General features: G+C 54.5%; 1 protein-coding gene across 2 annotated transcripts in view; it reads right to left on the reverse strand.

Moving 5' to 3' along the window:
• Positions 1–24,604: 24,604 nt before the first annotated feature.
• Positions 24,605–26,877, reverse strand: part of JAKMIP1 (janus kinase and microtubule interacting protein 1) — a 102,138-nt gene continuing 99,865 nt past the window's right edge. For both annotated transcript variants that reach the window (XM_045771448.2, XM_045771447.2), the window contains 2 exons: positions 26,715–26,777; positions 24,605–25,011 (listed from right to left, as the gene is read on the reverse strand). In XM_045771448.2, the coding sequence (XP_045627404.1) occupies positions 24,838–25,011; positions 26,715–26,777 (237 nt within the window). In that variant the 3' untranslated portion in view covers positions 24,605–24,837. The remainder of the gene's footprint in view (positions 25,012–26,714; positions 26,778–26,877) is intronic.

A 26,877-nucleotide genomic window follows, 5' to 3' on the forward strand; every position in this document is an offset into this window, starting at 1 on the left:
AGGTGGGGTCCCCCCAGACCCACCTGACCATGAGCAGAAGCCCTCCCCCCGGCACCATCCCCACCAGGACCTGCTCTCCCAAGAGACCATTATTTAAAATCTGTTGTGCCATTCAATTCATCTGCTTTAAGAAGAAAAAAAAAAAAAGCAGGAAGAAAAATGGCCTTAAAGGAAGGAAAAATTATACAGATCAGTTTGAAAGTAGGTTTCTCCTTCTGAATTCATGACTCGCTTTCTTCCATCTGAACCTATTGGAGCATCACCTGGGGCTTTCGAAAATCATTCTCCCCTCCGCCAAAAATGAGGTAATAACTCCCCTTAATTATTTGTTGAAAAATTAAAATCCAAACAGAGAGCCCCCACCATTTACACAAGTTTTAGAATCACTGAAGGCTGGAGCTGGGCGGGGCTTATGTGGAGTCTCCCAGCTGTCATTTTCTACGTGGGGAAACTGAGGCCCAGGGAGGGGAAGGACTTGCCAAGAGCACCCGGTGGGGTGTGGCAGGAAAGGGCTCCTGTCCACAGACATGAACCACGGATAATGTGGCTGCAGCCATTTTCCACTAGTGGCCCCAGGGAAATGATGTTTGGGTGTTTCTCGTCCTACTGGCCCGACCAGGAGTCTGCCTGCTGTTTGCCCTCCTCGGCAAGTCCTTTGTGACAAAAGGAGACTGACCAACCCACACACACTTGCTTTGAGGCAAGAGGCAGAAGGGGGCTTCACACATTGCCCGGGAGGCCTCCTCACTAAAAACGCCCCCTGCCTTATTTTATGCGTGGGCCTAGACCACCTTTTAAAATTCTATCCGCCAGACAGCTGTGGTGTGTTTGAAGTCCCTTTGCTGTCCCTTCCTACTCTGTGGACCCAATTTGCCCACTCAAGTCCTAAAGTTCAGATGGGGGGCTGAGACCCAGAACCAATGTTTGCAGCCCACCAACCTCGTCTGGACCTGGGGCTCAGAACTTCACACCCCAAGCTCATGCAATCCTCACAACCACCCCAGAAGACGGGGAGAGCTGCAGGCCCCCAGGCCAGGGTGGAGGGATAAACCCTCCAGGGTTCCAGGGCCGGCGTGGGGCAGAGCCCAAACACACCTGCCTGTAAAGTCAGGTCATCCCCAGGGATTCTTGGGCGAATTATACTTGAGATTCCCTCGGGACCTCAACACAACCCCAGAAGGTTGCAGGGTGGGCATGTGGCAGATGGAGACACTAGGCATCCGCTTAAACCAGAATCCCACAGGGGTTCCCAGGGCTCTAGCGGGAGAACCCGCTGAAACCCCTGTGCTGAGCCGCCAGCTGCAACCCTCTGCTGCCCCCTGGAGGACACCTCCAGTTGTGCGGGCCGGAGGCACAGCGGCTGGTGAAGGGAAGATGCAGGAAGGTGACTTCTGCATCCTTTTGGGAGAGAAAGGAGAGGAAACTTCTAAAACTGGCTTAGCATCATCTGAAGAGCTGTCCTGTCTCTTTGGGCCCACATTGTTTGATTGCCTCCAGAACGGGGAGGGGCTGTTTTCCCATTTTTAGATATCTGCTCCAAAATCTGCCCTCGGGAGACTTCCATGACTTTGGCCCCACTTTGCCCTTGGGGGGAGCTGGCTTCCTCTCTCCTAAGACCTGCCTCAGGCCACTGAACCCCACAAATGTTCTTTCTCCTTCTTCCTCCCTGGGGTGACTGCATATCGGCTTCGAGGTTCAGACTGGGAGCCCCTCCTCGGGCACATCATCCCTGATGACCCCTGGATGGGGCTGGAGCCTCATGTGGCTCCCACACGTGAGCTTACCCCTGTGACACAGAACGTGCAATGAGAGGCTCTGCTCTACTTGTCTACGACTCGTTTGGCAAACATGGGAGGTGCCCTATTCCATGGTGAGAACTGTCTTGGATATAGCAACGCATACAAGCTGGTCCCTGAGCTCAAGGACTCCATGGCCACCGGGTGGATGCGCGGGAGGTGGTAAGGGGGCACAGAGATGCCACATACGTGGTTCTGAGTGGCATTCGTCTGTCTGCCTAGACCAACGGGATGTGCTGGAGGGGCTGAGCGGGTGGCTGCAGCAGCCAGGAGCCCTGCTACACCTTCCCAGCTGTGGGATCAGGGTCCAGTGTCTGAACCGATCTCAGGCCGTCCCCCCACCCATAAAATGATGTTCACGCAGAGAGACAAATGGGGCCAGGTGTCAACATGGGGCAGGTCAGCCTCGCTTCCCGCCGGGAGGGGAGAGACTCCCTAGAACACACAACTGGGTTTTGGCACAGAGAAGTCATCTAAGCTGAAGGGGTCCATGGGACACAACCAAGCCTGGCTTATCACTCCAGAGAGGGTCACAGTGACCCCAAAAGGTCTTCTGTGGGGGGGGGAAGGGCATCTCACCCCCACTCCACCCACATACAAAGTTGGTCCCAAACTGCACTTTTCTTCCCTAGAAAGGCAACTGAAGAAGCTACTTATTTCATGGATGTGCCCATTGTGGGGGGACGGGGGCAGAGAAGGGAGGCGAGGGGCAGAGCCTGTTCTTGGTGTTACAAAGCTGGCCGCGCAGAAGAACCAGACCCCATGGTGACCTGTCCCAGCAAGAAGCCCGGGGGGGGGGGCGGAGGCAGGGAGGCCCTGGGCTCCCCACCTACCTTTTCCTCCAGCTCCTTCAGATGTCTCTTCTGGATCTCCAGCTTAGCCTCCAATTCTCGGACTCTCTGAAACACACGACCTCATGCATCAGAAAAGGTAAAATTTCCAGGTTGAAAACTTAGTCTTTACTCTTCATCGTGGTGTAGCACGCAAGCAGAGAAGCAGGCACACACGGGTGGGCAGCGTGCCTGGCTTTTATGCGCCTGCAGGCCCGTATCTCCACCGCCCGCATCCAGATAGAGGGCCCCACCAGGAAGCTCCCCAGACCCCCCACCCTCCACCACAGAGGGTCGATTTCGCCTGTTCTTGAAGCGCACGGAAACGGAATCACACGGTGTATGGACTCTTAGGACAGGATCTCTTTAAAACAGAAGCATCCCGCCTGGACCAAGAGCCCGGTGCGGGGGGGCGCCCAGTGCGGGCTAATGAAGAGCATGGACTGGAAGTGGCATCAGATGCTGGACTTGCGCCAGACTGACCTCGCTGCAGCCGGGGCGCCGGGGCAGGGGAAGCGAGGCCTGGCAGTGGCCATCACAGCCACATGCACCCCAACCCCTTAGAAGCCTGCTCAGCACAGGATCGAGGATGGCCAACTGTCCCAGTTTGCTCAGGACATTCCTGGTTTTGCCACTGGAAGTCTGGGGTCCCCAGAAACCCCTCAGCCCCGGGAAATGGGACCGGCTGGTCACCCTGCTTGAGGCTACATCTGCAGAATGCCCCTGGGGCACTCACCCTCCCTCCGGGATTTACCAGCCCACTCCTTCCAGTTCCACATGGCATCCCACCCAGGGGGGCCAGCAAGTGCGACCTTTTCCAGACAGTCACATGCCCAAGAGTCACCGCTCAAGTGCTGGTACCCCACCACCACCACTGCCCAGCCGGCTGCAGCCCTGCCAGGCCTGAATGCAGATGGGGAGTTCACTCCTGCAGAGAGTGCTCGGGCTGCAGGGCAGGCGATCCAGGTCAGGCCCAATAGGCACGTGGCCTCCGTGGGCCCTTCGCCAGGCCTGGAGAAGTCTTCCGTGTATCCTGTAGGACAGTGGTTCTCAAATCCAGATCAGTGTTACTTGGAGGGCTTGCAAATCACTGGGCCCCCCAGCACTTTCTGACTCAGTTTGGGGGGTGGAGCGTGAGCAGCTACATTCCAGCAAGTTCTTGAGTGATGCAGATGCTGCTTGTCTGGGGACCCACTTTGAGAACCACCTCTAATGACACATTCATCCGCTCAACAGATACAGGTCAATATGCCTGGGGCCCTAAGGAATTTGCACAGAACTCAGCTGGGGGGCACATTGGCGGCTCAGTCGGTGAAGCTCTGCCTTCAGCTCAGGTCATGATCCCAGGGTCCTGGGATCGAACCCCACGTTGGGCTCCCTGCTGAGCAGGGAGCCTGCTTATTTCTCTGCCTGCTTCTCTCTCTGCCTCCCCTGCTTGTGCTCTCTCTCTCTCTCTCATTCTCTGACAAATAAATAAATAAAATCTTTAAAGAGAAAAAAGAACACTCAGCTGGACCCTGGCCTGGGTCTTGTGCCCCAAGTTTTCCAGCTGGTGGGTGTTGGGGAATCACATAATTTCTTACATCTGAACCCCTCTTCTGTGACCCCATGCCCTGAGGGTGAAATGGGGGCCCCAGGGGTTGGGAGGGAGGACCTTGTACACTACAGTATCACGTGGAGGGAGGGTGACACTTTATAGCTTTCAAAGAACTTGCAAAAATCCCCCAGGAACAACTTCTGCGCTTCTAGGAAGAGGTTGCTGCCCTCACAGAGCTTACATTCTGGTGGGGGGGGGGAGGAGCTAGGTCTACAGGGCTGTGGGGCAGGTGGCTCCCCAGGCTACATCTGAATGGAAGCCTGAGGACAGAAGGAGCCTGTCCCAAGCAGGGGCCCAGCAGGTGCCAGGGTGGGTCACGGCGGGGAGGGGACACCGTAATGAGAACCAGACCATACATGGCCTTGGATTCTATTCCAAGGATGAGGGGATGACTGGCGGGGTGGCAGGGTTCAAGTAGGAAAGGGCTCCTTCCCACTCTTCAGGTGTTGGGGGCAGGGTCCCCTCCCCAGGACAGCTCACCGGGGGGTCCCCGGCCGCCCACTGTCACGTCTCCCTATTTATCATTGCCAGGTGTGACTCCACAAGGCTGAGACTTTGCTGCATTCTCCCTTCTCCCTGTTCTTGAACAGGGCCTGGCACCCGACACCTGCCCGGTCAGCATGTGTCGAATGAGTGACTGGCGAGGATTATTGTGACAACGTGACAGAGTGTAGAGTAAAGGTCATGCTGGGTGGGGAAGGTCAAGTGGGGCAGATATGAACTTAGACGTGTCCAGGGCTTAGCATGTGGCAGATACTGTTTCCAGCACTTAATATCAATTCTTCACTGACCCCGGCTGGAGATGCTGCTGTGACTGTCCCCATTTTACAGGTCAGGAAACTGACTCAGGTTACACTGTAAGTCGGAGCAGGATTTGAATCCAAACTTGTGTGACCCAAGAGCCTGTGCTCCTAATGCCACCCCATAGCCTTCCACTGGCCATGAACTCAGGTGGTCACGAAGGGCCACTGCTCCCCAGGGAGCTGGCTTTTACCCAGCTCTTGTGGCCTCTGGTTCTTAAAAATCCTGTATCAGCAGCTGCTACTTTTGCAAATTACAGCTTACAGACAATGTACACCTTTCGCCAAGCACAGTAAATCCATTCCTACCTCAGGGCCTTTGGACCTGCTGCTCTCTGCACAGAGCCCAGGGATTTACTGCCTCACATCCTCTCCCGTGTCCTCTCAGCCTTTCTGACATTCTTGGTGTTTATTTGAGTTGTGAGTTTCCTCACTGGGTTATAAGAGCATGTTCTCCACGCGAGCAGAGCCTTGGCTCACTGCCCCAGCCCCAGTGGCCAGACCCGAGCCTGGCACATGACAGGTGCTCGACCGGTAAATAACCATCGGAGGCAAGCAGAAGCCACAAAACCTCACTTTTGCTGTGCCCGTTGTCTCAGGGCTGCTGGAAAGAATCCTCCCCTCTGCTTGGGCATCACCCTCGCACGACCAACTCCAGGAAATTCTGTTACAGGGAACAGATGTGCTTTGAAGTGTGAGCCTTTTATGAAGCCACCGAGATGCCGGCTGGGGCCCCCATGCCGGCTGCTGTCACACGTGTGGTGCTCGGCAGGGACGGGGAGCAAGGAGCAGCCACACCAGGAGAGTCTGGCCAAGCATTTCCACCTGCAGGGTGACACAGGGCTCTCGAGGCAAAGCCTGGGGTGGAGCTGCTCCAGACTGCCCAGACTACAGAGGAAGACGCTGAAGGCCGGTTGTTAAGCCTTGCCACTGATTCGGGCACCGGGCCCAGAGCAGGGAGTAGGTGGGCTCGGTCCTCTGAATTCTATGGTCCAATGCAACAGAGGACGGGCTCACCTGGCCTGAGTCAGGGCGACAGGGTGAGGGAAGGAGCACAAGAAGGAATGAGTGTTCACTCCCTTCCAGAACCAAAAAAGCAATGAGACCCTGCTATGGACTGAACTGCGCCCCCCAAATTCCTAGGTTGGAGCCCTAACCCCCAGTGTGAGTGTATTTGGACACAGGGCCTTTGGAAGATATTAAGTTAAGTAAGGTCATAGGGTGGGTCCCTGATCTGCTAGGGTTGATGGCCTTATGAGAAGAGAACAATCTCTCCCCCTCCCCCTCTTCCTTCTCCTTTCATCCCCCCCCCCCCCCGTGGCCATTTGAGGGCACAGAAAGAAGGAGGCCGTCTGGGAGCCAGGAAGAGTCCTCACCGGCACCCAGATCGGCCAGCGCCTTGCTCCTGGACTTCCGGCCTCCAGGGCTGCAAGCCACAGACGTCTGTTGTCGAAATCTCCCCTGTGGCACTTGTTCTGACGTCTGAGCAGATGGAGATGGGCCCTTACTCCCCTCTGGAACTCACAGATCTCTATTTACGACTAACCAAAACTAAGCAACAGTCATCTGCACAGAATCACCTTTGAATCCTGTAAAACACAGAACGCTATGCAGTAGGTCTGGGGTGGGGCCCGAGAGTCTGCATTTCTAACAGCTGCCAGGTGCCGCTGCGGCTGCTGGCCCACGGACCCCACACTGAGAGCAGGGGTGGACACCCACAGAGGTCATTATATGAAGAGAGTCCTCCTTTCCCTGAACGCCCACCATGCTCCAGGCACTAGCTACTCGGTTTGCACGTCTTATCTCACCAAAGCCTCCAAGGGGCATTTCATTCAGTGACTTGGTCAGTGTTGGCGATACACGCATCTCGGTGTATCTTCGTAGAAGTGAGGGCAGTTCTCATCCTCAGGGGGAGGAAGGGTCCCTACCATTTATCTTCAGCGGAACTTTCAACTAATTTGGAAATGATCTAGAGATAAAGGAGAAGCAGTTTTCGGCTTTGGGTCAAGCCGTTAACTTTCTCCATGCTTAGGTAGGTGAGCAACGGAAAAGGAAGCGATTTATCCATGTGGTCTTCACTGACACTCTAAAACCCTCGCATTTTAAAAGATTTTTCTCTCTTGAAGGGATATTTGTCCTTGATCTTCCCAAGCAGGCAGCTTGGCTCCTCCCTCCCTTCCTCCCTTCCTTCCTTCCTCTCTGTCTCTCTCTCTCCCTTCCCTCCCTCCCTCCCTTTCTTTTTTTCTTTTTTAAATCACCTGGCTCCCTTCCTTTCTTAGCACGTGGGCCACGGTGCTTCCCCAGGAGTCACAGCCGAATGCTGACTGCCCTGAGCCTTTGGGGTACACTCACTAGCTCATCATACATCCAGACTTAGACCGTGAGGAGCACCTTCACGAGATTTGAGCCCTCGAGTCAGGTAATGACCTTTTGATTTAAATAGGCAAATGCCATTCTGCTTTAAGCTGGGTTTTCTGAACAACCTTTCCACCCGCTGCATGCTCCGTCAGGAAGCCTCACAAAGGAGGCACGGCGCTGCACATCGGACAGGCCGGCACCCAGCTCCCAGGCCTGGTCCAGCTCCTGCTACACAGGCTCACGGTCTACCCTTGGCAGTTACAATAGCTGCCGACACTGGCTGGGAGCACTTCACACACAAGAGTTTGTTTCAACTTTACAACATCCCAATGAGTAAACATTATTTCCATCCTCACAAGGGAACTGAGGCCCAGAGAGGTCAAGTCATTTGGCCAAGGCCACACAGCTAATACCTAGGAGAAAAGGGTTCAAAGCCACACCGTCTGGTCCCAGTGTTTGTGTTTCTCAACCACTCTGCCACCCCAGACTGCCCACGCCATGCTGCGCTGCTGTCTGAAATGCTCTTTCCCCCTTGGTGGCCACCTGGCATCTTCCTATTTATCTTCAAAAGCTGGCACAGCTGGGCCCTCCACTGGGAGCCTCCCCAGCCTCCTGGATGGAGTCCCTCCCCCGCATGTCCTGGGCAGGCGCATCCCAGCACAGAAGCCTCAGCCACGCGAATCGGTGAGGATCTGTGCTGTGTTTGGGTTTCCCACTGAGCTGGGGGTGCCCCAGGCCACTTTTCACTATCCACGTGACCATAACAGAGGTGGCTCAGTGGCAGTGTCCTTGAATGCAAATGCCCGTCCCAACATCCCTGTGCCAAGTTCCCCTTGATGGTACTGGCCATAAGCCCCTCCTCCCCCTCCCTCTCTTGCCTCCCTTTCCCTCCACCGTCCATCCTGCAGTGCCCCGCCCGGCAAGGCCGACCATCACTCTGGTCATTGTCACCGCAAATTCTTGGTCTCCATCCTCAGTGTCCCCCCCCCCTGCACCAGCAACTTCCCCACCCACCTGGGCCGGGGATTCCAAGTCCTCCCTTCCCCCTTCCACCCCTCCCCCGCTTCTGCTGTGTGTCCTCACGTGAACAACGTGGCCTGCCTTTCTTCTTCCCTCAGGACGCGAGGTAGCCCGGTGTGTGGACACAAAGCGGCAGTTTCACCACTGTCCCCTCCTTCCCCACCCCTGCCCCTCCCCCTCTGCTCAGAAGCCTGAGCCTCACCTGCTGCTCCGCACCCTGGGCCCCCCTCACCCCTTGCACACATCAGACCTTCTCAGTCAGTGGATGGATGCCTTTCCCTTCTCCTCCCCCCATCTCCAGCCTCTCCCTCCGCTTTGCCGCTCGCTGTGCCAGCCTGGTCAGGAACCTCCCTGGCAATGAAAGCTCTCCCTCCCTCTGCACAGGGTGTGTGCATGCACGCCTGTGCCCTCCGGCTCTGCACACACATCAGAGCCCGCGCGCTGGGAGCAGAGGACCAGGTGCCATCAGCACAGAGCAGGCAGCATGGGGACAGAGGCGACAGCCAGGCTGGGGTCACTGGGGCTGCCTGCGTGTCCTCTCAACCAAACCAAGTCTTGAATGAACAGCCCTCCCAGCCTGCCAGTTCCCCCTTCCCCCTCACCACCTTCTTTCGCTCTTGCCCTGCATGGCATCTGGCTGTGCCCCCTATGCCCCCTCCTCAAATCCACCGGAACCCTGAGCTGTCTTCAGACACGACCCTCCCCTGCCGCTTCCTGACGGCGTGCTTGCTTGCCTTCTGCGATGTCGCCTCCCCCGGTCACTCAGGTCCTTCCTCACTGATGGGACTCCCTTACCAGCTATGTGACCTTCAGCACATGACTTAACCTTCTTGAGCCCCAGGGTTCTCATCAGGAGAATGGACATCATCGTCCCCACCCTGTCGCGGGGCTGCCATCGAGGGTCTCCGCCAGCGAGCGGAGCGTGCTGCTGCAGCCCCTTCGCCCCCGTCATCACCCTACAGTCCTCGAGGCCTGGCTCCCTGTGTGCGCGGCAGCACGTGACGCTCACCCAGGACTCCAAACCTTGGAATACTCTGAGGTTTCCAGAGTTAACAACGAATACGGCCGCCAGGTCCAGTCCTCAAATTAGCCGGCCGTCATCACAAAAGACAGCAAAAAAAGGCAAACCGTTCCGCAATGCCTCCTGGTTTTAAGAACCTGACTTTCAAATAGAAGACACCTGCCGGGGAGAGAGGCCCAGGGGACAGCTGGCTCTGGTTTGCAGGAGGACTCAGCAGGGGCTGGGCCGTGTGGTTGGAAGGCGTCTCCGCACACCACTCCCCTTTGCGGGCCGTGCACCTGCTGTGCCGTGAGAAGACCTGCCTTGCTTCACGGGGAAACCCGCTTGGCTGCCAGCCGTCCATCAGACATGCCTGGAACACCAGGTGCCCGTCGGAGGGCTCAGAGGCCGGGAGGAGGGCGAGAGGCACCTGGCGCCCGCCACCTGCCCCTCACCTGCTGGGCCTGCTGCAGCAGCTCCATGCGCTCCCGCAGGACCTGGCTGTCGAACTCCCGGCTCTGCCTCAGGATCTGCCGGCGCACCTTCTCCACGGCGGCCTGCAGGTCCTCCCGCTGGCCCTCGCTCAGCGCCTCGCTGGCCCTCCGCCCCGGCTCCGGCTGCAGCGCGTTGTAGAGCGTGGCCTCCAGCTCCTGGATTTTCTGAGTGGCCCAAATCACACAGACAGTGGACGATCACAAAGAGGTGCACAGTAAGGGCCGGGGCACTGCGGCCGAGGGAGGCAGAGCTGGGGTCTCAGGCGGGGAGGGGAGGCGTGCGGGGGGCCTCGCAGAGCAGCCAGCAGGCATGGGCGGGGGTGGGGGGGAGGGAGCCCCTTGCAGCCCCGGGCACACCTTTTTGAGAACACGTCTTATTCTAGTCAATCAAGAGCAGCCCTCCTGTGTACAGGAGAGGACAAATGTGTGACTCAAAAGGAGGCTTGGTTTGACCAGTTTCTATTTCATTCTTGGCGGCCCGTGGATTCCCTTCAGCTTGGGAGCAAATCTCCCCTTTGAGCCTGGGTGGCGGTGGGAAAATATGTCTCAAATTGCACACACGTGGTTTTCAGCCAGCTAGTTGGGAATGTGATTTTAACCTAAAGCAAACAGTGACGGTGTTCTAACCGGGCCTTCCCGGCTAAAAACGCGGGATGCCATTTGTTAGCAAAGCGGATGAGAGATTAGTGGCCAATCGAAGGCTCCTTGTGAAAGGCAAGAGTTTTCATCGTTAGAGGAAGTTATTTCTTTTGCACTTCACCCCAAGACACTTAAATATAGTTACCTCATGGGAATATCTAGGGACAAAAGAGAGAATTAGCTCCTTTTCTGCTTCCCTAAATCCCCAGCCACATCATCCTTGAGCGCAAACCCCATCCTGGGCCAGGCTGACCATCGCTCTGGTCACTGTCATTGCACATTCTTGGTCTCCACCCTCCACAGCCTGTCCTACACCAGCAACTTCCCCACCACAGAGGTTCCAGCCAAGGGATCGAAGGAACTAAGGAACTGCTCCTTGTCTTCCTAAGACCCACCAGACTGATCTTCAGTTTGGATGGAAACTGCCAACAAGAGGCGAGAGGTGACTGGGCAGGGGGGGGGGGTTCCACGGACAAGCCTCTGCAGCCGTCTGGCCCCCCGCTCTCCCAGCTGCTCTCGTCAGTGTTCGCATGGCTGTGCTGACTCCCTGGGGGGATGCCGGACCCATCAGGCCAGAGCCAATCTTAACCAACAGGCGTCATCACCTTCCCCTCTCCCGACCCCAAAGGTCCCCCATGGGAAATCCGAAGGTGGAAGGCTGTCCACTGGCACAGCCCAGGGGCCCTAATGTGGGCTACACATGGAGCCAGAGCTTGCCTGTGCCTGCTGGTTCACCCTCTCCCCATGCAGCCGCTGAGCTTCTAGAAGACCGCAGGTCCCCAGCTTCCAGCCAGGACCCCACCACCCAATTCCGGAAGCTCCACTGTAGACCTGCCCCATCTCACTCCGCACAATGACAAAGGAACGCAGGCCCATATGTGGCACCTGCCATCCTCACTCCTGCCCAGGCACGAGGCACTGCTCCTGACTGTTGAAGTCCCTCCATCCAGCGCGGCCTCAGAATGCAACCCCGTCATGGGCCTGAAATCCCCCCAGAGGTTCTGGAACGGTCTTTGGGAAAGACCGTAGTTTCTACAGGGTGGCAGGATCAGCACGTCCAGGGGCCTCCTCTGCAGAACCAGGACTCAGAGGGACCCCTGGGGGCCTTCCTGCGGACAGTACTTAGACAGCAAAGCCTGGACACCGAGCTTTTCCTAATTGTGTTGGAAATCACTAGTCTTGCTGCAGGACCCTTGAAAAGTTGGCCCGTGATCCAGTGAGCTTGGCCAAGTGCTTGCTTATTATGTTCCTCTCAGAGCCCCGGCCCACCCTTCCACTTTCAACACATTAAGGGCCCAAGAAGCCCATCAGAGTTTTCCAAACTTGTTCCATTGGCTTCAGTGGCTATCAATCTCCTGAAATCATGTTCCTTGGAGCTTTCTAGGAAATGCTAGGGAGGCAGTGCCACGCGACAGATGGTGTGTGGTGTGGGAAAGCCGCTCTCAAAAGGACCAAGGCAGGGGGCAGAGTTGAGGCAAAACCAGCAAGGGAACGGTTGAGTGTGAGCATCCCTCCCTGAGAAGGAGGAGATATTTCTATTTTCAACTGTCCTCCACACCGTGATAATATCGTGTGCCCAAAAGTAAGCTCTAGGAGGGAAATGCCCCATCCCAGGGAGGCTCAATCCCTGGACTACGACCTCTCCAGCTCCCCGTCCTCGGCATTCAGGCCTCAGAGCCCCGACACCAGGGGCAAGGGTCTCAGGGAGGTGGGCCAGCCCTCAAGCCTGGGCTACTGGCTCTCCGTCTTCCTGGACATGCTCATGGAAATGAGGGCTTGAAAGTCATTTTTCAGTTGTGGACTCTGCATTTCTTGGGAATACACCATGTCGTAAAATGATCTTAACTACAAATGACTGGGGCAAAGACTTACCCGAGACTCTGGGTACCCCACTGTTTCTTCCTGCAAGAAGGGACACTGAACTCCCCCTTCTCTGTGCTGTGGGGACACCTGGTGGGGCCCGTATTATCTCCCTGTCTCACTCTCTGCTGGGCACGTCCTCAAAACCACATGCCATGTGAACCTGGACGGGATCCCATTTTAAGCTAATCAGCAGGAAGCCCGGGACAAAATCTGTGACCCAAACACAATAGGGCACCAAGTGATTTTTGTGCTGATGATCACCGGCCTGTGCTCTCTTTGCTCTGCCTCTGTGCTCCTTGGTGACTGCCCCCCCCCCCCGCCCCGTCCCTGTTCGCAGGAAAACTTGCTTTGGGGTTTTACGCATAAATAAATATTCAAGTGTAACAAACACATAAGAAAGACAGTTTCTTCCCACTCATCTCAAACGACTGCTAGAATGGAATACGCACACCTAAAGAAACCATCTGGCTAAGTGAGTATTTTGGAAAATCATGACTGATTTGGAAAAAAGGGACAATTGCTCTGTACAGTCATTCCGGTCAGAACACAGGGCATTTTGATGGCACCCACGTGCACTGGTGGGGCCCCTAGACGTGGTGTCAACCCCGAAGAAAACACAGCCTCTGAGGTTGAGTCTAATAAGCCAAAGCGACCAACCCACTTCCGGTCCTACCAGGTAAGCCTGGTCGAGGGCTTCCTTCCTGTAGTCCAGCTCCTCCTCCAGATAGCCCTTCTGCCTGCTGAACAGGTCCTGAAAAAGAGGGGACCCCCCCCAAGATCAAGATCAGCATGAGAACCCATCCCAACAAGGCTCTTCAGAGCCCACCTACTCACCTCGGCTAGAGAGCGACGGTCCCACCAAGCTGGGGACCCACCAGGGGCTCAGGTGAGACGGGAGGTGATGGTCTGCTCTGCTCGCCCCCCTGCATGAATCTCCTGCCTTGCAGGCCCAGGAGCCGTGATCCAGCCTGTCCCGCCCCTCCAACCCGGTGCCCAAGCAGGAATCCTTCTCAGTTCCTCTTGTCATGTCCTGGCAGCCCCTGAAGACCAACTCAACCGTTCCCAGATGCAGCTCTTCCTCCCCCCACGACAGCATCCCCCACATCCTGACCAGTCTCACTGCTGTGTGCCTCCTCCCCTCCTCTTTCGGTCCCTGCACACATGGTCTATCCGGAATGCAAATCTCTACTACTGATTGGAAGGTTCCCAGGTGAGATCCCCTCTTCTGCAGGCGCTTGACTTCACAGACAAGGAAACCAGACCAGAGAAGACCAGTGCCTTGGCCTAGATGCCATAGTATCCTGGTGGCCGAGGATGGGCTAGACTCCAAGCCAGGGCCCTCTCACACCATGCGTGCTCCCAGGCTGTAAGCGATTACTTCTACCTTCTGTTTCCACCTCTTCATGTCTACTTGCAAAACTTGAATTGGTCTTTGAAGGCTCAAGACCCATTTCTTCTTGGCAGCCCTCTCTGACATCCCCCAGGCTGGGCACAACGGAACCCCCTATATGCCAAAGCCCCCTGGTGAATAACTGCCACCACCACCTCTCATCAGGGATCCGTACGCTCCAAGCAAGGTGCAAAATGGGCTGTGTGTCTCACGCCTCTCATCCCTACAGCCCAGCAAGGTGGAACTTGGAACCTCCCACTTAGCAATGAGGAAATGAAGGGCCAGTGTGTCTTTCCCAAACTCTCATGGCCGTTAAGGAGGCCAGCAAAGGCGGGGGGGCCCAGCTGTGTGTCTCCGGAGCCACTGGGCCAAGTGCCTCAGCATCACCCATGTGCTGCTCCTAACATCCCCAGGCTGCACCGCGGCTCTTGGCTCATGAGCACACGTCCCCACAGGCTTGTGAGCCAGCTCCCCAAGGCAGGGACCCCACATGTTCCTTACTGGAGGGACTGCTAATTCTGGCACGGCGCCTGGGATAACAGAGGCTCCAAAAATAGGTATTAAGTGAACAACCGAGTGAGTGAAAGGGTAAACAAATGGATGACAATTACCTGGAACAGCCATTAGGGCAAACACAAAATTTAGAAATGCATGCAAATAAATGCATACAAAAATACAGGCAAGGGGGCGCCTGGATGACATCCGACTCTTGATTTTGGCTCAGCTTGTGATCTCAGGGTTGTGAGATCGAGCCCCAAGTCAGACTCTGTGCTGAGCGTGAAGTCTGCTTGAGAGTCTCTCTCTCCCTCTCCCTGTGCCCTGCCCTGCTTGTGCACTCACTCTCTCTCTCTCAAATAAATAAATAAAATCTTTAAAAAATACATGGGAGTCCTTCCTGGGAAGGAAGCTGTCGGCACCCTTTCCACCCTCCTGCCTCCCAGAGGCCTGAGTCTTTTACCTTTTCTCTCTCCAGGTCCAACATCTTCTGGGTCAGAGCTGCTTCAGTTCCCTCTATTTGCTTCAGCCACTGGAAAACAGCAGGGACAGAGGGCCAGCAGATGAGACCCGTGCCAGCCGGGGAATCTTCCACCAAAGTCGCGTGTGCAGGGGGCCTCCTTCTCAACGAGGCTCCTGGCCTCCTCGGCCCGTCCCAGGGCAGCCCTCAGAATTGAATTTCATTGTCTGTACGGGTGTTCGGCTTTGACGGGTGTTTGCTCAGGGATCAACTGGGTCATGGATATCTGTGTGTGTGTGTGTGTGTGTGTGTGTGTGTGTACCTATGCATGGGCATGGGTATGTGTGTCCAATTGAGGCTGTGTGTCCAGGAGGGAGTCGGTGTGCAAGCTGTGGGGGCCTGACTCCATGCACAGTGGGCCCTTGTCTGTGTCCGGGGGTTCTGCAGTTGCGTGGCTGAGTGTCACTGAGGTCTACTACTGAGTGCTGCAAGGATGGCTTCGTACCGGGGACCTCCCCCAGTCCTTCATACCCACCCCACAGCAGAGACAGCATCACGTGTTTTATAGGTGAAGACACGGATGCCTAGTGAAGTCACTTGTCCAAGGTCACACAGATGGGCAATGGGGATTACTAACCCAGCCTGCAAAACCGTGGCCCTGCAGCTGCACCCCTGAGCAGCCAGGTGCACCGTGGAGGGAGGGGTGTGCGGAGTCCCAGGGCATGGGTCTGAAGCAGGAGAGAGAGCACCTGCCAAGGGCAGGTAACGGACAGTCTGCCTCTTCTTGGGTCTGGGCTGGTGGTGAGCAGGAGGTGGGCAGCTGGTTCTCAGGATGCAGGTATGTAGGTATGACTTTATGAGGAGCCCACTTAAGAGATGGGCTGGTGGGGAGACCTGTGGGGGCTTTGGTGGGGGTGTCTGAAGGCAGGGGTGTGTCCACGTTTGACAAAGTGTATGAATGTGTACACTCAACACAATGGACAGCGTCCTTGCCTCCAGCCTGGGGACCACACCGCTTTCCTTGCCTCCCAGCCTCACTCAGCTGCCAGGACAGGATCAGCTCCCTCCTGGCTTTCCTTCTCCTCTCCTGCTGAGACTTCCCCTCCCCTTGGAGCCCTGCCCTGCGCTTCCTCCCCTCGCTCCTTGCCCCCCTGGGGATTCTGTCTGCCCCTGTGCTCCCTCTGCTCTCTGCAGTGTCCCCCTGCAGCCCAGACAGCCCCACCACATCTCCCTCTGATGACTCCCTAGCCTCCCTGGTCCCTCTGTTGGGGAAGAGCCCCATTTCAGGAAAGGGACCCTCCCAGGTTCCTCTGTTGGGAAGAGCCCCAAACCAGGAAGCGGGGAGCAGCCTTGATTTCTCCTTCCCTTCCCCTTTCCATACATTGGTTCCACCTCCTCCTGTTTCAAACACCCACCTGCTATACACCACTGCCACCACCCCTCCAGGCTCCTGTCTGGACCCAAAGCCCTTTCTGCTTTCAAGCCCGTATGTCCTCTCAAAAACCTGTTTCTGCTTAAAGCCCTCAGGGACATCCCATCACTCCTGACAAGAGCTGGCTCCCAAGCCCAGCCTGCTCTCCCTGCCTGGAACACTACCATCTCTCCCACCCCTGGCCTCAGCCCCAGGCCTTCACCAAGCTAACACCTACTCAGCCTTCAGGACAAGTTAGCTGTCACCTCCTCCAGGAAGCCTGCCTTGCTTCCTATGTCCATGGGGTCAGGGGTCCTCCAGGATCCCTATGTCATCCTATGAGTGGTTCTCACAGCACTCACCTGAGGGATTGCTGTTGTCGGTTTCCCTCCCACAGAAGCCCCAAGGTGGGGACCATATCAGACATGTTCTGTTACACTTCCTTACCCAGCACAGGCCCGGGATGAAGCATGTGCCCAACAAACATTTGCTAAAGGAGAGCAGATGTGAGAGTGTGGTAGTCTGGGAGGGGGTGTGCTGGCTCCAAGGAGGGAACAAGACTAGATAGAACTGTGACCACACAGGCTTCCCCCAACATCAAAGTGAGCTTGGCCCCCAGAGTGGACCCCCCAGAGCCAGCAGCAGAAGCAGGTGCCCAAAATAAAGCATTCCGTTAAATGTTATTGAGAGGATGTGCAATGTCTCAAAAATAGACAAGCATATTTTTGACGGGAAATGAAAAACATTTCATTTTTAATATCCCAATGTAAGCAGTCCTAAAATGAATAAAATTTAAATGGAAAAAAATCAAAATCCAGTTTTGAATCATTACATCAAGCTGCTCTTAGGATAGGTTTTATAGACTATGGTGTCCAGTCTCTTCCTACTGTTAAAAAAAAAAGATTTGACATGCATGTTATGCATAAAAAAAAAAACTTGACAAGTGCTTCTCAGCAACTGAAAGAGCAAAATGAGGGCAGAAAACGCTGGCCATGAGCATCCTGGGTACGAGAGGTCACAAATTCCATATCAAAGAGAGTCCAGCAGATAGCCACCAGGCCACACTCTAACAGTGAGTGGCTCTGTACCACCTTCCAGGAGGGAGGAGTATGGGGACACCTGCCCTCCCCCAAACCCTCAGGGGAGAAGTGAATCAGCCTACAGGGGTACAGGGAGGAGGACATTCTGTAGGAAGCTAGGTCTCTGCCCACAAGTGCAGACCCCTGAGCCCCAGAACTGGGGGGCGGGGCCCTCTCTCCTCTAAGACCCAACGCTCCCTTCAAGAGGGTCCCAAGACCTTGACCTAATGCCAACTATTGGAAAGCTTGACTGTAGCCACAGGCCTAAGCTGAATTCACTAATCTATTATATGAGTGAGAACACAAAAATTTTTTAAAACTGCCTTCTGTCTGATTGGTTTTGACTGTTTCTCAATTGGTTTTGAACTTGAAGGAGCTTCATAAAGAAGAGCTGTGACTGGGGGTGCCGGGGTGGCTCAGTCAGTTAGGCATTAGACTCTTGATTTTAGCTCAGGTCGTGATCTTGGGGTTGTGGGATGGAGCCCTGCACTGGGCTCTGAAGCTGGGGTGGAGCCCGCTTGGGATTCTCTCTCTCTCTCCCACCTCCCCGTCCCTCCCCTCCCCTCTCTCTCTCTAAAAATAAATAAATAAAATTTTTTAAAAAGGAAGAGGTGTGATTCATGATCACCTGTAAACCTTCAGACAGCCTACGTTCAAGCTTCTCTGCTGGGCATGTGCTGCGTGCAGAGGGCGTGGGGGTGGGGTGGGGACAAGACATGACCCTTCACCTTGGACTCTGCTAACCTTCAAGAAGGAACAGGGCTTCCCCAGGCAAGTAGGAGCAAGACAAGCCCCCAGAGCCAGATGCCCCGGCAAGGTCATCCGGAAGCACCATGTGACATTCCTAACTAGAGCTGCACTTCACTCATATGCTACAAAAGTGGCATTGTGCCTCCAAAGAGAAAACTGAAGTTGCCCTCAGTTTGGTCAGATGATGACACCAAGTGGCAATTTTTAAAACCACGTGCATTTGGGAGGGGGTCTCTGATCCCGCTGCCAGCTCATGAGCTCCAGGGTGACCAACTTATGTGTGCTTGCTGAGGACTGTCCCCATTCCAGCACGGACATCCCCACGTCCCAGGAACCCCTCAGTCCCAGGCAAATTGGGCAGTCTGTCTCCCCGGGGGTCCTGTCAGGGCTCCTAGCTGGTCCTGCAGACCCACCTTTCCTCTTGGGGCCACTCCCTCTAGTGAGACATACGGCAATTCCCAAACCTACGGGATCTTTAGTCACAGACCTATGGCAGGGCTGGGGTCTCCTAGACCCAATCTGAGAAAATGGGAAAATACTGGTCTGAGTCCAGTCTCCAATGACTGTCCCACATGGACAGGTGGGCCCCTCTCACTTGCACCTAGTTGGCTGGTAAAAGGTGGGGGGGTGGTCACAGGGTCAAAGCAGACAGTTGCTGCAGGGCAGGCGGGGACATGAAGGGGGCGCATCGCTCATCTTGCACGGTTGCTGAGAGGAACGGGAGCCCTACCAATCTGAGGTGGGGGGTCCAAGGCTGCAGGTCTAGACACTCACTATTTGCCGGGCTGTGGGGAGGAGTGTATCAGGGAGGGCCTGCGTGGGAGAAGGAAACAGCTTGTAAGGGGCTACTCTCAGCGAGGCTGGGAACTTCCTACAGTGTGTGGCCCTCCAACAGACTCTGAGTTTGGAGAGAGGGAGGCCCCCAGGGCTGCTGCCCAGCCCCCTTCCAAACCAGCTGCCCGAGTCACGGATGGGTTCCTGCTCTTGGTTCACTGTCCACCATCACTACCAAACCCCTTTGCCCTACGTGCCTAGTAACAATATTTGGTGCTGCTTAAAAATGCCGCGTCCTGGAGTCCCGACACCAACCCTGCCAGGTTTGCAGTTCTCCGTTCAGTGGCTCAGAGTGAGCCAGAGACCAATCTGCAGAAGCCCCAGGTGGTGGGTGGGGAGTCCACCCAGAGGGGCCTCCCAGGGGATGAGGAAGGAACTGCTGGGCCTGACATCACCACATCCTCTAGGGAGCGAGGGACACTAAAGTGAGTCGTGAGGGCTTTCTAGGCACTTTATGTAATACTCCCTGGAGCACTGCATAGGACGTGTGGATATGCTGGTGTGAGGGATGTTTACTGAAGGAGTACCATGTGCCTAACCCTGTACGGTCACCTGTCCCTAATGGGCCCAGCAGCCAGCCAGGTGTGAGTCAGCATCACCCCCTGTCCACCTGAGGACATAGGCTCAGCCAGGTGAAGGCACTTGGGAAGTGACTTACTCCTGTGTGACCTCAGCCAAGGCTTTGCCTAAGTCTGTTACCACCACTCTGTGGCCTTCACGTGATTAGAGAGGAAGGACAAGAGCCCAGGGAAGAAAACTATTTCTATTTTCAATGCCCTTCCAAAAATTCTGGGAAGAATCTTCATTAAGTCCACTGAGACCTCACTGTTATTAAAATAGTATTTTAAAGTTTAACTCCTGCACTTTGAATGGAAAAGCTCTCTAGATGGGGCTGCATAAAAGTTGTGTGCCTAAAATATCCTAAACAAATGTAAAAGGTAAACAAACCAGGAACGTATTTTTACCAAATACAGCAAAAGTTATTATCTTAATATGTAAAACACAGGAAGAAGTCAGTAAGAAACACCGTACTTAGGACAAACACGTATTGAATGAATGTATGAGTAGATGAATGAATTACTGAATGAATGAACCAACGAATAACAAACCCAATGGAAATTGTCAAAAGAAATGTTATTACAATTTACAAAGAAGGAAGAAAATGCCCGTATCACCAGCACTCAAATCAATGCAAACAGAAACACAACATCATGTGGCCTCAGCCTCTGGAACTGGCGGGGCTCCTTAGCGGGGACACGCCACGTGGAACGTGGAACCAGCAATGTGGTCGCACTCAGGTGTGACCATTTTGACGATATTAAATCTCTGAAAAACCTCCCTACCAGTTGGCCCAGTTGATTCCACCCCTAGAATCTATCCTGTGAAAGTGTTACAAAAAGTAGGTAGGTAGGTAGGAATCTACGGGTAGAGATATTCACCGCTGCATAACGATAAACAGGGGGAAATGGAAAGGGAAAATCTAGCCGCTGAGAAAGATTAGCTTCTGCCGTTTCCGGGGTTTAACCGCGGGACAGAAGAAGGCGGGGTGGAAGCGTAGGAGGCAGGGTTAAAAACTGGAAGTCAAGGACGATTTTGACTATGTTTAAAAAATAGGCATGGGGGAAACCTGGTAGGAAACCCACCCCAGTGTTGCGGATGCTTTCCTCCAACGGGGTTTCCCTTTGCTCCTGCGCTAAGCTCTCTAGGGGGAGCGGGGGCGACTTGGGGCCAGAAAGGAACAGCATGCGCGTGCACATGCAGACGTCGACGAGGGAGCGCATGCCCCAGAGCCAAGCGAGACCCCAGTGCGCAGGTTCCTGTGTGGCGCTGGGAAGCTCAGACACGGTGCACGGACACAAGTGCCGCAGGGCTCTACCTTTTCACACAGGGCAAGCACAGTTCCAGCTTGGATTATTGCAACCTGTTCTTCGTTTCTCAAATTCTAAAACACAAAAATGGGGGAAGGGCGTTTTACACTGGACCCCACAACCCCGTGCAGTCAGCGCTGACTGGCTTTGACGCCCCTCCGAGAGGCGTCCCCGGGGCTAGGCCCCCACTCTTTAAAGGGGCCGGCGTTCAAAGGCAGCCATATCCTCTCTGGGGCCAAGACACTTGGAGATAGGGGCTGTTCGAGCCAATCTTTTAAGGGGGCAAAAATATCACGTTCTGCTTTCGGAAATCTTCGGAGATCCCGCTCTCCCCCTGGGTGACCGTTTGTGCGCGCTCTCATCACTCGCAGGAGCGAGGGAGGAGCTAAATCCAGAAGCTAAATCGGGAAGCCCCCCTACCCCCCGGTGACACCGCGACGCCCCTGTGACAGCGTGACCCGCCCCTGACTGCACGACCCCGCCCGTGACAGCGTGATCCACCCGCGATAGCGCGATCCACCCGTGACAGCGCGATCCACCCGTGACAGCGCGATCCACCCGTGACAGCACGGCCCGCCCACCCCGCGGGGGCCCGGCCAAACAGAAGCCTTACACTGCACGTGTCAGATCTCTTCAGTTAGGAAGAAACCAAACCGAAAGGAAAGGAAAGGAAAGGCACACAGAGCACACCCAGGTGGAGACAAGAGCGCGCGAGCAGAAGCCGACCGGCATAGTTACCCCGTTATCGCCAAGGATATCTAGCTTCTTCATAAGTTCAGAAATATTCACATCCTGGAAAAGATTTCCAACGTTCATTTTGCGGGAGCTGCCCAGCCCGTGCAGACCTGTCTCTAGCGCCGCAGCCTCGGCCTGGTCCGTCCATCTCTGGGCGCGCGCCGCGGGGACAAGCGCTCCCGGCAGCTCCTTCGGGGTCGAGGGAGAGAAGGCAGAGTGCCTGCCACTCATCCGCGGAGCTTTCCAGAAAGGCTCGAGGAGTAGCGAGGGTCAGAAGGACCCCAGCCCGTAGCCTCGTCTCCCGCCCACTCACTCACTGCGCGAGGCCGCAGTGCTCGGCGCTGCGCTGACGTCACACCCACGTCACGTCACGTCACGTCTCGTCACGTCACGTCTCGGGGTGGGTGCTGCCATTTAGACCTCACACACGCGAGAGTGCGGCTCGGAGAGCTCGCAGCCCAGAGCTGGGAAGTGGCCAAGCTGGGGTGTGCCCTCAAAGCTGTGTCCCACGGCTCTGCACTTTTAACATGGGTGCAAATAGAGTGACATTTGGTGACCCTCTGAAAAATGAACTCTGACTTTCAAAATATGGCGGGGGGCTGGGCCATCTCTTTCAAATCGATCCTATGTCTGGCACAAAGGCAGAATCCCCCTTTACGGCTGAGCCTGGCATTCAGCGGGCCCCTGGCGGTCGGTTTAGTGGAGGCACCCCCCAAGCACGCTACCTTAACTCCTTCTTGGTGACAGAACAGCTGGAGAGCGCTGCTGTTGTTCTCGGGGAAGGTGGTGATTTGGAGGTTAAATGCTGGCGACCTCCGCTCTCTCTCCTGGAGAAAAGATTTGGTTTAAAAACAGAACTTTATTGGATTATTTACCACTTGCCATTTTCCCATGTTACGCAGCAAAAACCAAGGCATTCCAGTTGGCAAAGGCGTTACTAAAAGGCGCACATTCAGACTACCATCTTCTGGTCCGCGAAGGCGCACGCCGTGGTCCCGCCTCTGCAGCGCACTGGATCCCCTGCGGACATGTGTCTACTTCTTACCTACTCAGCTAGGAAGAAACGGTTAACAAGATGTCATGTGTTCACCTGCTGCGAGATGGAAACCCAGGAAGCCACAGATCATCATTGGGTACTTGTTAAGAACCAGTGCGTGAAATTTCAATGACAACTTAGCCACCAGCCATGGAGTGTCCCCTGTGCCCTGTGGCACATCGTTCTCTCATTGAATCCTCACAACCCCATGAGGCAGGCATTATCGCTTTCATTTTGTAGACAGGGAGGCTTGGGGGGGGCGAGTCCGGTCACGAGCTATGGGGTGGCAGGACCAGGACACAAACACCCAATCCACATTTTTTTCCCCAAAATAATCTGCTGACTTCATTCACAATTTTTTTTTGAATCGCACTAACACACTGGAGATCATTCTATCCCTGCCTTAGATTGATAGTCAAATCTCAATTACTAAAGAAGGAAAACCAAGCATTTTCCCAGAAGAAGTGCTTGTTAATCAGACATAAAGTGACAGGTTTTTAAAAAGGACAGGAGAAGCCCAAGTAATTACAAGGATATATTATATAGATCTGCCTTTAAAATTTGAGCAACGGACAGGCTGGCTTTATGGGAAGGCCAGCAGAGAAGTCCTTTCCAAATTATACCTTTAAATCGAACTGCTTTTATTTTCTCAAAATCACAGTAAGATAAGTAAGCATGCTTTGGACCATTCCTGCAGAATCTAGTGACAGCACCCATGGGTCTCTTTAGTCACTCAACGAAGAAATGTAACCAAATGAGCACTACCTTAGATGGTGAGACCTACCCAGATGTTCTAGGATAAGGTGAATAGGGAGGGGAGGGAGGGGGGCCTTCATTCAATTTACTTCCCCAAAGCCCAGCCTGGCTAACCTGATTTGAAGCAGTTCAGGGAGGAAAGTTTATTTCTCTTATTAGCCAAGAAGACCAAAATTCACAGTGGTTCCATTCTATGGATGCCTTCCTACCTACAATACTTAAATGGAGCTTCCATAGAAGATGTGACAACAGAAAGCTCTTATTTTATACAAACAAAAGTCAGAAAATTGGTTTCTAATGGTTCTGAAGAATGGTGGAGACACTTAAAGAAAAGTCTAGCACACTGAGAAATGCTCATGGAAATCTGAGAAAGACTTGCGACAAAGCCCTGGGAAAGGCTTCCTCACTGGCCGAAGTGTGAACAGTGATCTCGCATGGCTTCCGGCTCCTGCTGTGTGAATGGAAGACCCCGTTCACGCTCAAGCAAGAGTTGAGTTGCACGATTTAACACTTAGTTTGGAGACATTCAGACCAAGGTCCATGCCAGCACGACAAAGGACAAGATGGTAAGTTCTGGTGCAAATAACTTAACAGAAGCCAGGAGGAGGAAACAGAATGGGAGGGACCAGTGTCGCAAGGGTGCTGGCTTTTCCTCGGAGATCTGTGCATGCAAAGGCTTCAGCGGAGGGAGAGGGGCCGCTCAGGTGCTCAGACAAACAGGTGCTCAGACAAACGAGTCACAAACTTAGGTGATGTTTAAAATGTGGATGGTTTTTAACTGGCAACAAACAAACAAACAAAAAGGAGTGTGACGTAACATGGTTGCAATACAATGCTAGGCACCCGAGAGCCAGGTTTCAGTGGGAAGCAGCAAAACCATCACTATTCTTAATGCTGGATTCAACTCTGCACTGGGGACGTCACTGAAGGTCTGGAACGTGATTGCTACCCGTGAACAGCATTCAGTCTCCCTCCGTGCTAATAGCAGTTTTGAGTTGCAGGTTAAGTTACAAACAGTAAGTTTTCAGTCCAGTGCAACCTTGTGTGACACCCAGGCCTGCGTTCGCTGGACGGGGAGTTGCAACAACCGTATGGGTTTTCTTAAATGCCTGTGCAAATTACCTCCCTTCCCCTGCCGGCTTACTTACCTGTGTTTACCTCGGCAAATAGAAAATGGGCCAAACTAGCAGTAAACACACTACAGAGTCAGTTGTGGGCCAGGTCGGACCCTGCTCTTTCAAAAGGAGAGATTCCCTGCATGCAAGGTCACTTAAAAAGGTGTGTTATTCATTGCAACAGTCCTTCTGTCTGGGTTTGCAGAACGCATACCAGGTGACTATGCATGCAGGAAAGAAGTAGTTATGGAAATGAAACACAAATAAAAAAGGCAAAATATTGCAAAAACAAATTATTTTATTAAGTGCAAAACAAGCCGTAGGCAATAAATAGATTAGCTCTGGTACATGTCCAAAGACTTCGGTGAGCATTCTCTCCAGAACATATTAAGGCAGTGAAATTATTCTGAACATACAGATTTAAAAAAAAGAAAAAGGAAAAGAAAAAGAAAAGAAAAGAAAACAACTCTACCACGTCCCTTTACACATGCTGGAGGACATCTGGGAGCTTTTACATGAATTTCAGTTTGGGCTCAAAGAGAAGGTCTGCTCCGTTTGAGAGCGCACAACAGATAGAGTCTCTTACTTCGAGCTCCAGCACTCGGAACTCTAGCAGCTCGTTCTGGTCCTTCGCGTCTTGCATTTCGTTCTTCAGCTGGTTCTCTTCCATTTCCAGCCTGTAAATCTAGAGCAGACCAGCGGTGGGTTAGCAGGTGGGAGGACTGCCGTCTCCGCGGGGGCCATGGGAGACGCGGCCCTCTCAGTGCAGACGGTGCGGATGGGGAGGGTGCCTGCTTCGTCCCTGTGGCCCAGGGCCTGGCCCAGAAGAGGGGCTCCTTATAGACTTGCTGACTAATAAATGATGGGGAAACTGAGGCACAGAGCTGCTAAGTCCCTTCCTGAGGTCAAATGTGAGGGAGGTAGGAGCGCATCATGGGCGCTTCTGATCCCAAAGCCTGTGTGTATTCTTTTTGCATGTTGTCTCCGGCCCCCTCCCTCTCCCCCTCCCCCACCGCCAGGGCGAGTGCCACCACCCCCCCCCCCCCGCCACCAGCCAGAGTGGGACAGACCACTGCGGGAAGGCCCATGCTGCTGTCCACGCAGCCAGAGGGCTCAGGAGAAGGCTTAGCAGAAGCCACACTCCTGAAGGCACAAGTCCATCTGGGAAGGTGGGCTGCCTGGTCCAACACCCACCGGGAGACCCTGGACAAGCACCCTAATGGCTCCATGCCTCAGTTTCTGTCTGAGGAGCATAAAGCTGTCTTCCCTCCTCTGGCTGCAACCAGGACTGACTGAGAGAAGGTGCGCCTCCCTATCGAGGGCTTCCGTGAGGCACAGCCACCTTCGCCTCTCCCTCCTCCTGCCTGGAGAACCACAGGGGGTTCTCCACTGATGGGATGCTGCACCCCAGGGGACATTTACAAACAGTGTGTTTTCTCCATGGCTCCTTGAATTTAGTGAGCAGGACCAAGGGCACGGAATCTCTCCCAACGCACAGGCTTGACCTGCAGGGTGGTGACAGGTCCCGCCCCAGTGCTCCAAATGAAACACAGGGCAGTGAGCGGCCACGCAGCTGGTCAGGGACAGAGCTAGGGCTGGACCAAGCCCCCGCCCAAGAGGGCAAGGCTGGGATCATCCAGGGCGGGCATTCTAGGATGCTCCAAGACTAAGGCCTCACCTAGGTCTGTCTGGTTCCACTAGCATGGAGGGTCTGGACAGAAAGTACACCAGAGGTTGCTAGGGGCTGAGGGGTGGGAGACAGGGAGGGACTACGAATGGGCACAAGGGACCTTTATGGGAAGCTGAAAATGTTCTAGAACCGCATTGTGGTGATGGCTGGACAACTCAGTCAATTTACTAAAACAGAACAACTCTGAATTGTGCACAAATAAGAAAAAAATAAAGCTAAGGTCTGTCCCAAAGCATTAAATCTACCCCCCATGCTGTCTCAAGAGACGTCTAGAAAGTTCCATGACCACAGAAGGAAGACAAGCTCAGCTTTGCCAGTGCCATGGCCTCCAGTCCACCAACTGGACCATGATGCCCTGAAGGCCTGCCCATCGACCGGTGCCTTCGGTACCCCCTGGTGGGAGGAGAAGGGCTCTGGAACCCCAAGCAATGGCAGAGGTGGGAGGATGGAAGGAGGGCAGGCAGCCCTCACTGTGTCTGCAGGGTGGCCTAAACCAGCTCTGCGGGCCTCGTGCCAGAGGACAGAACCAGGACCAATGGCTGGGAAGCCCCAGGAATCGGGCTCTGACTCAAGGTAAGGGAGCGGTCCCTCCTCTGCAAGCTGGTCAGGACGGGGGTGCCTCCGTGGGCCTCGGAGGGCCCTGACCGTCTGGGCTCGGTGATTCTCTGAGGGGCGTGAGGGGATTCATGCCCACCTACCTTTTCCAGCAAGTCTTGGTTTGTTCTGATGAGCAGCTGCTTCTCTTCCACCCACTTGGAATCCTAAGAAAAAGCACTAAATATGTTCACACTCCTCAACGCAAACAGACAAAGGAGCCAAGGTGGTGTCAGTGACCAGAAGGCAATAGAAAACTCTCTATGG

Source organism: Ursus americanus, chromosome 8, assembly GCF_024610735.1.
Source record: "Ursus americanus isolate L20-20 chromosome 8, mUrsAme1.1.p, whole genome shotgun sequence".
Classification (NCBI taxonomy): Eukaryota; Metazoa; Chordata; class Mammalia; order Carnivora; family Ursidae; genus Ursus; species Ursus americanus.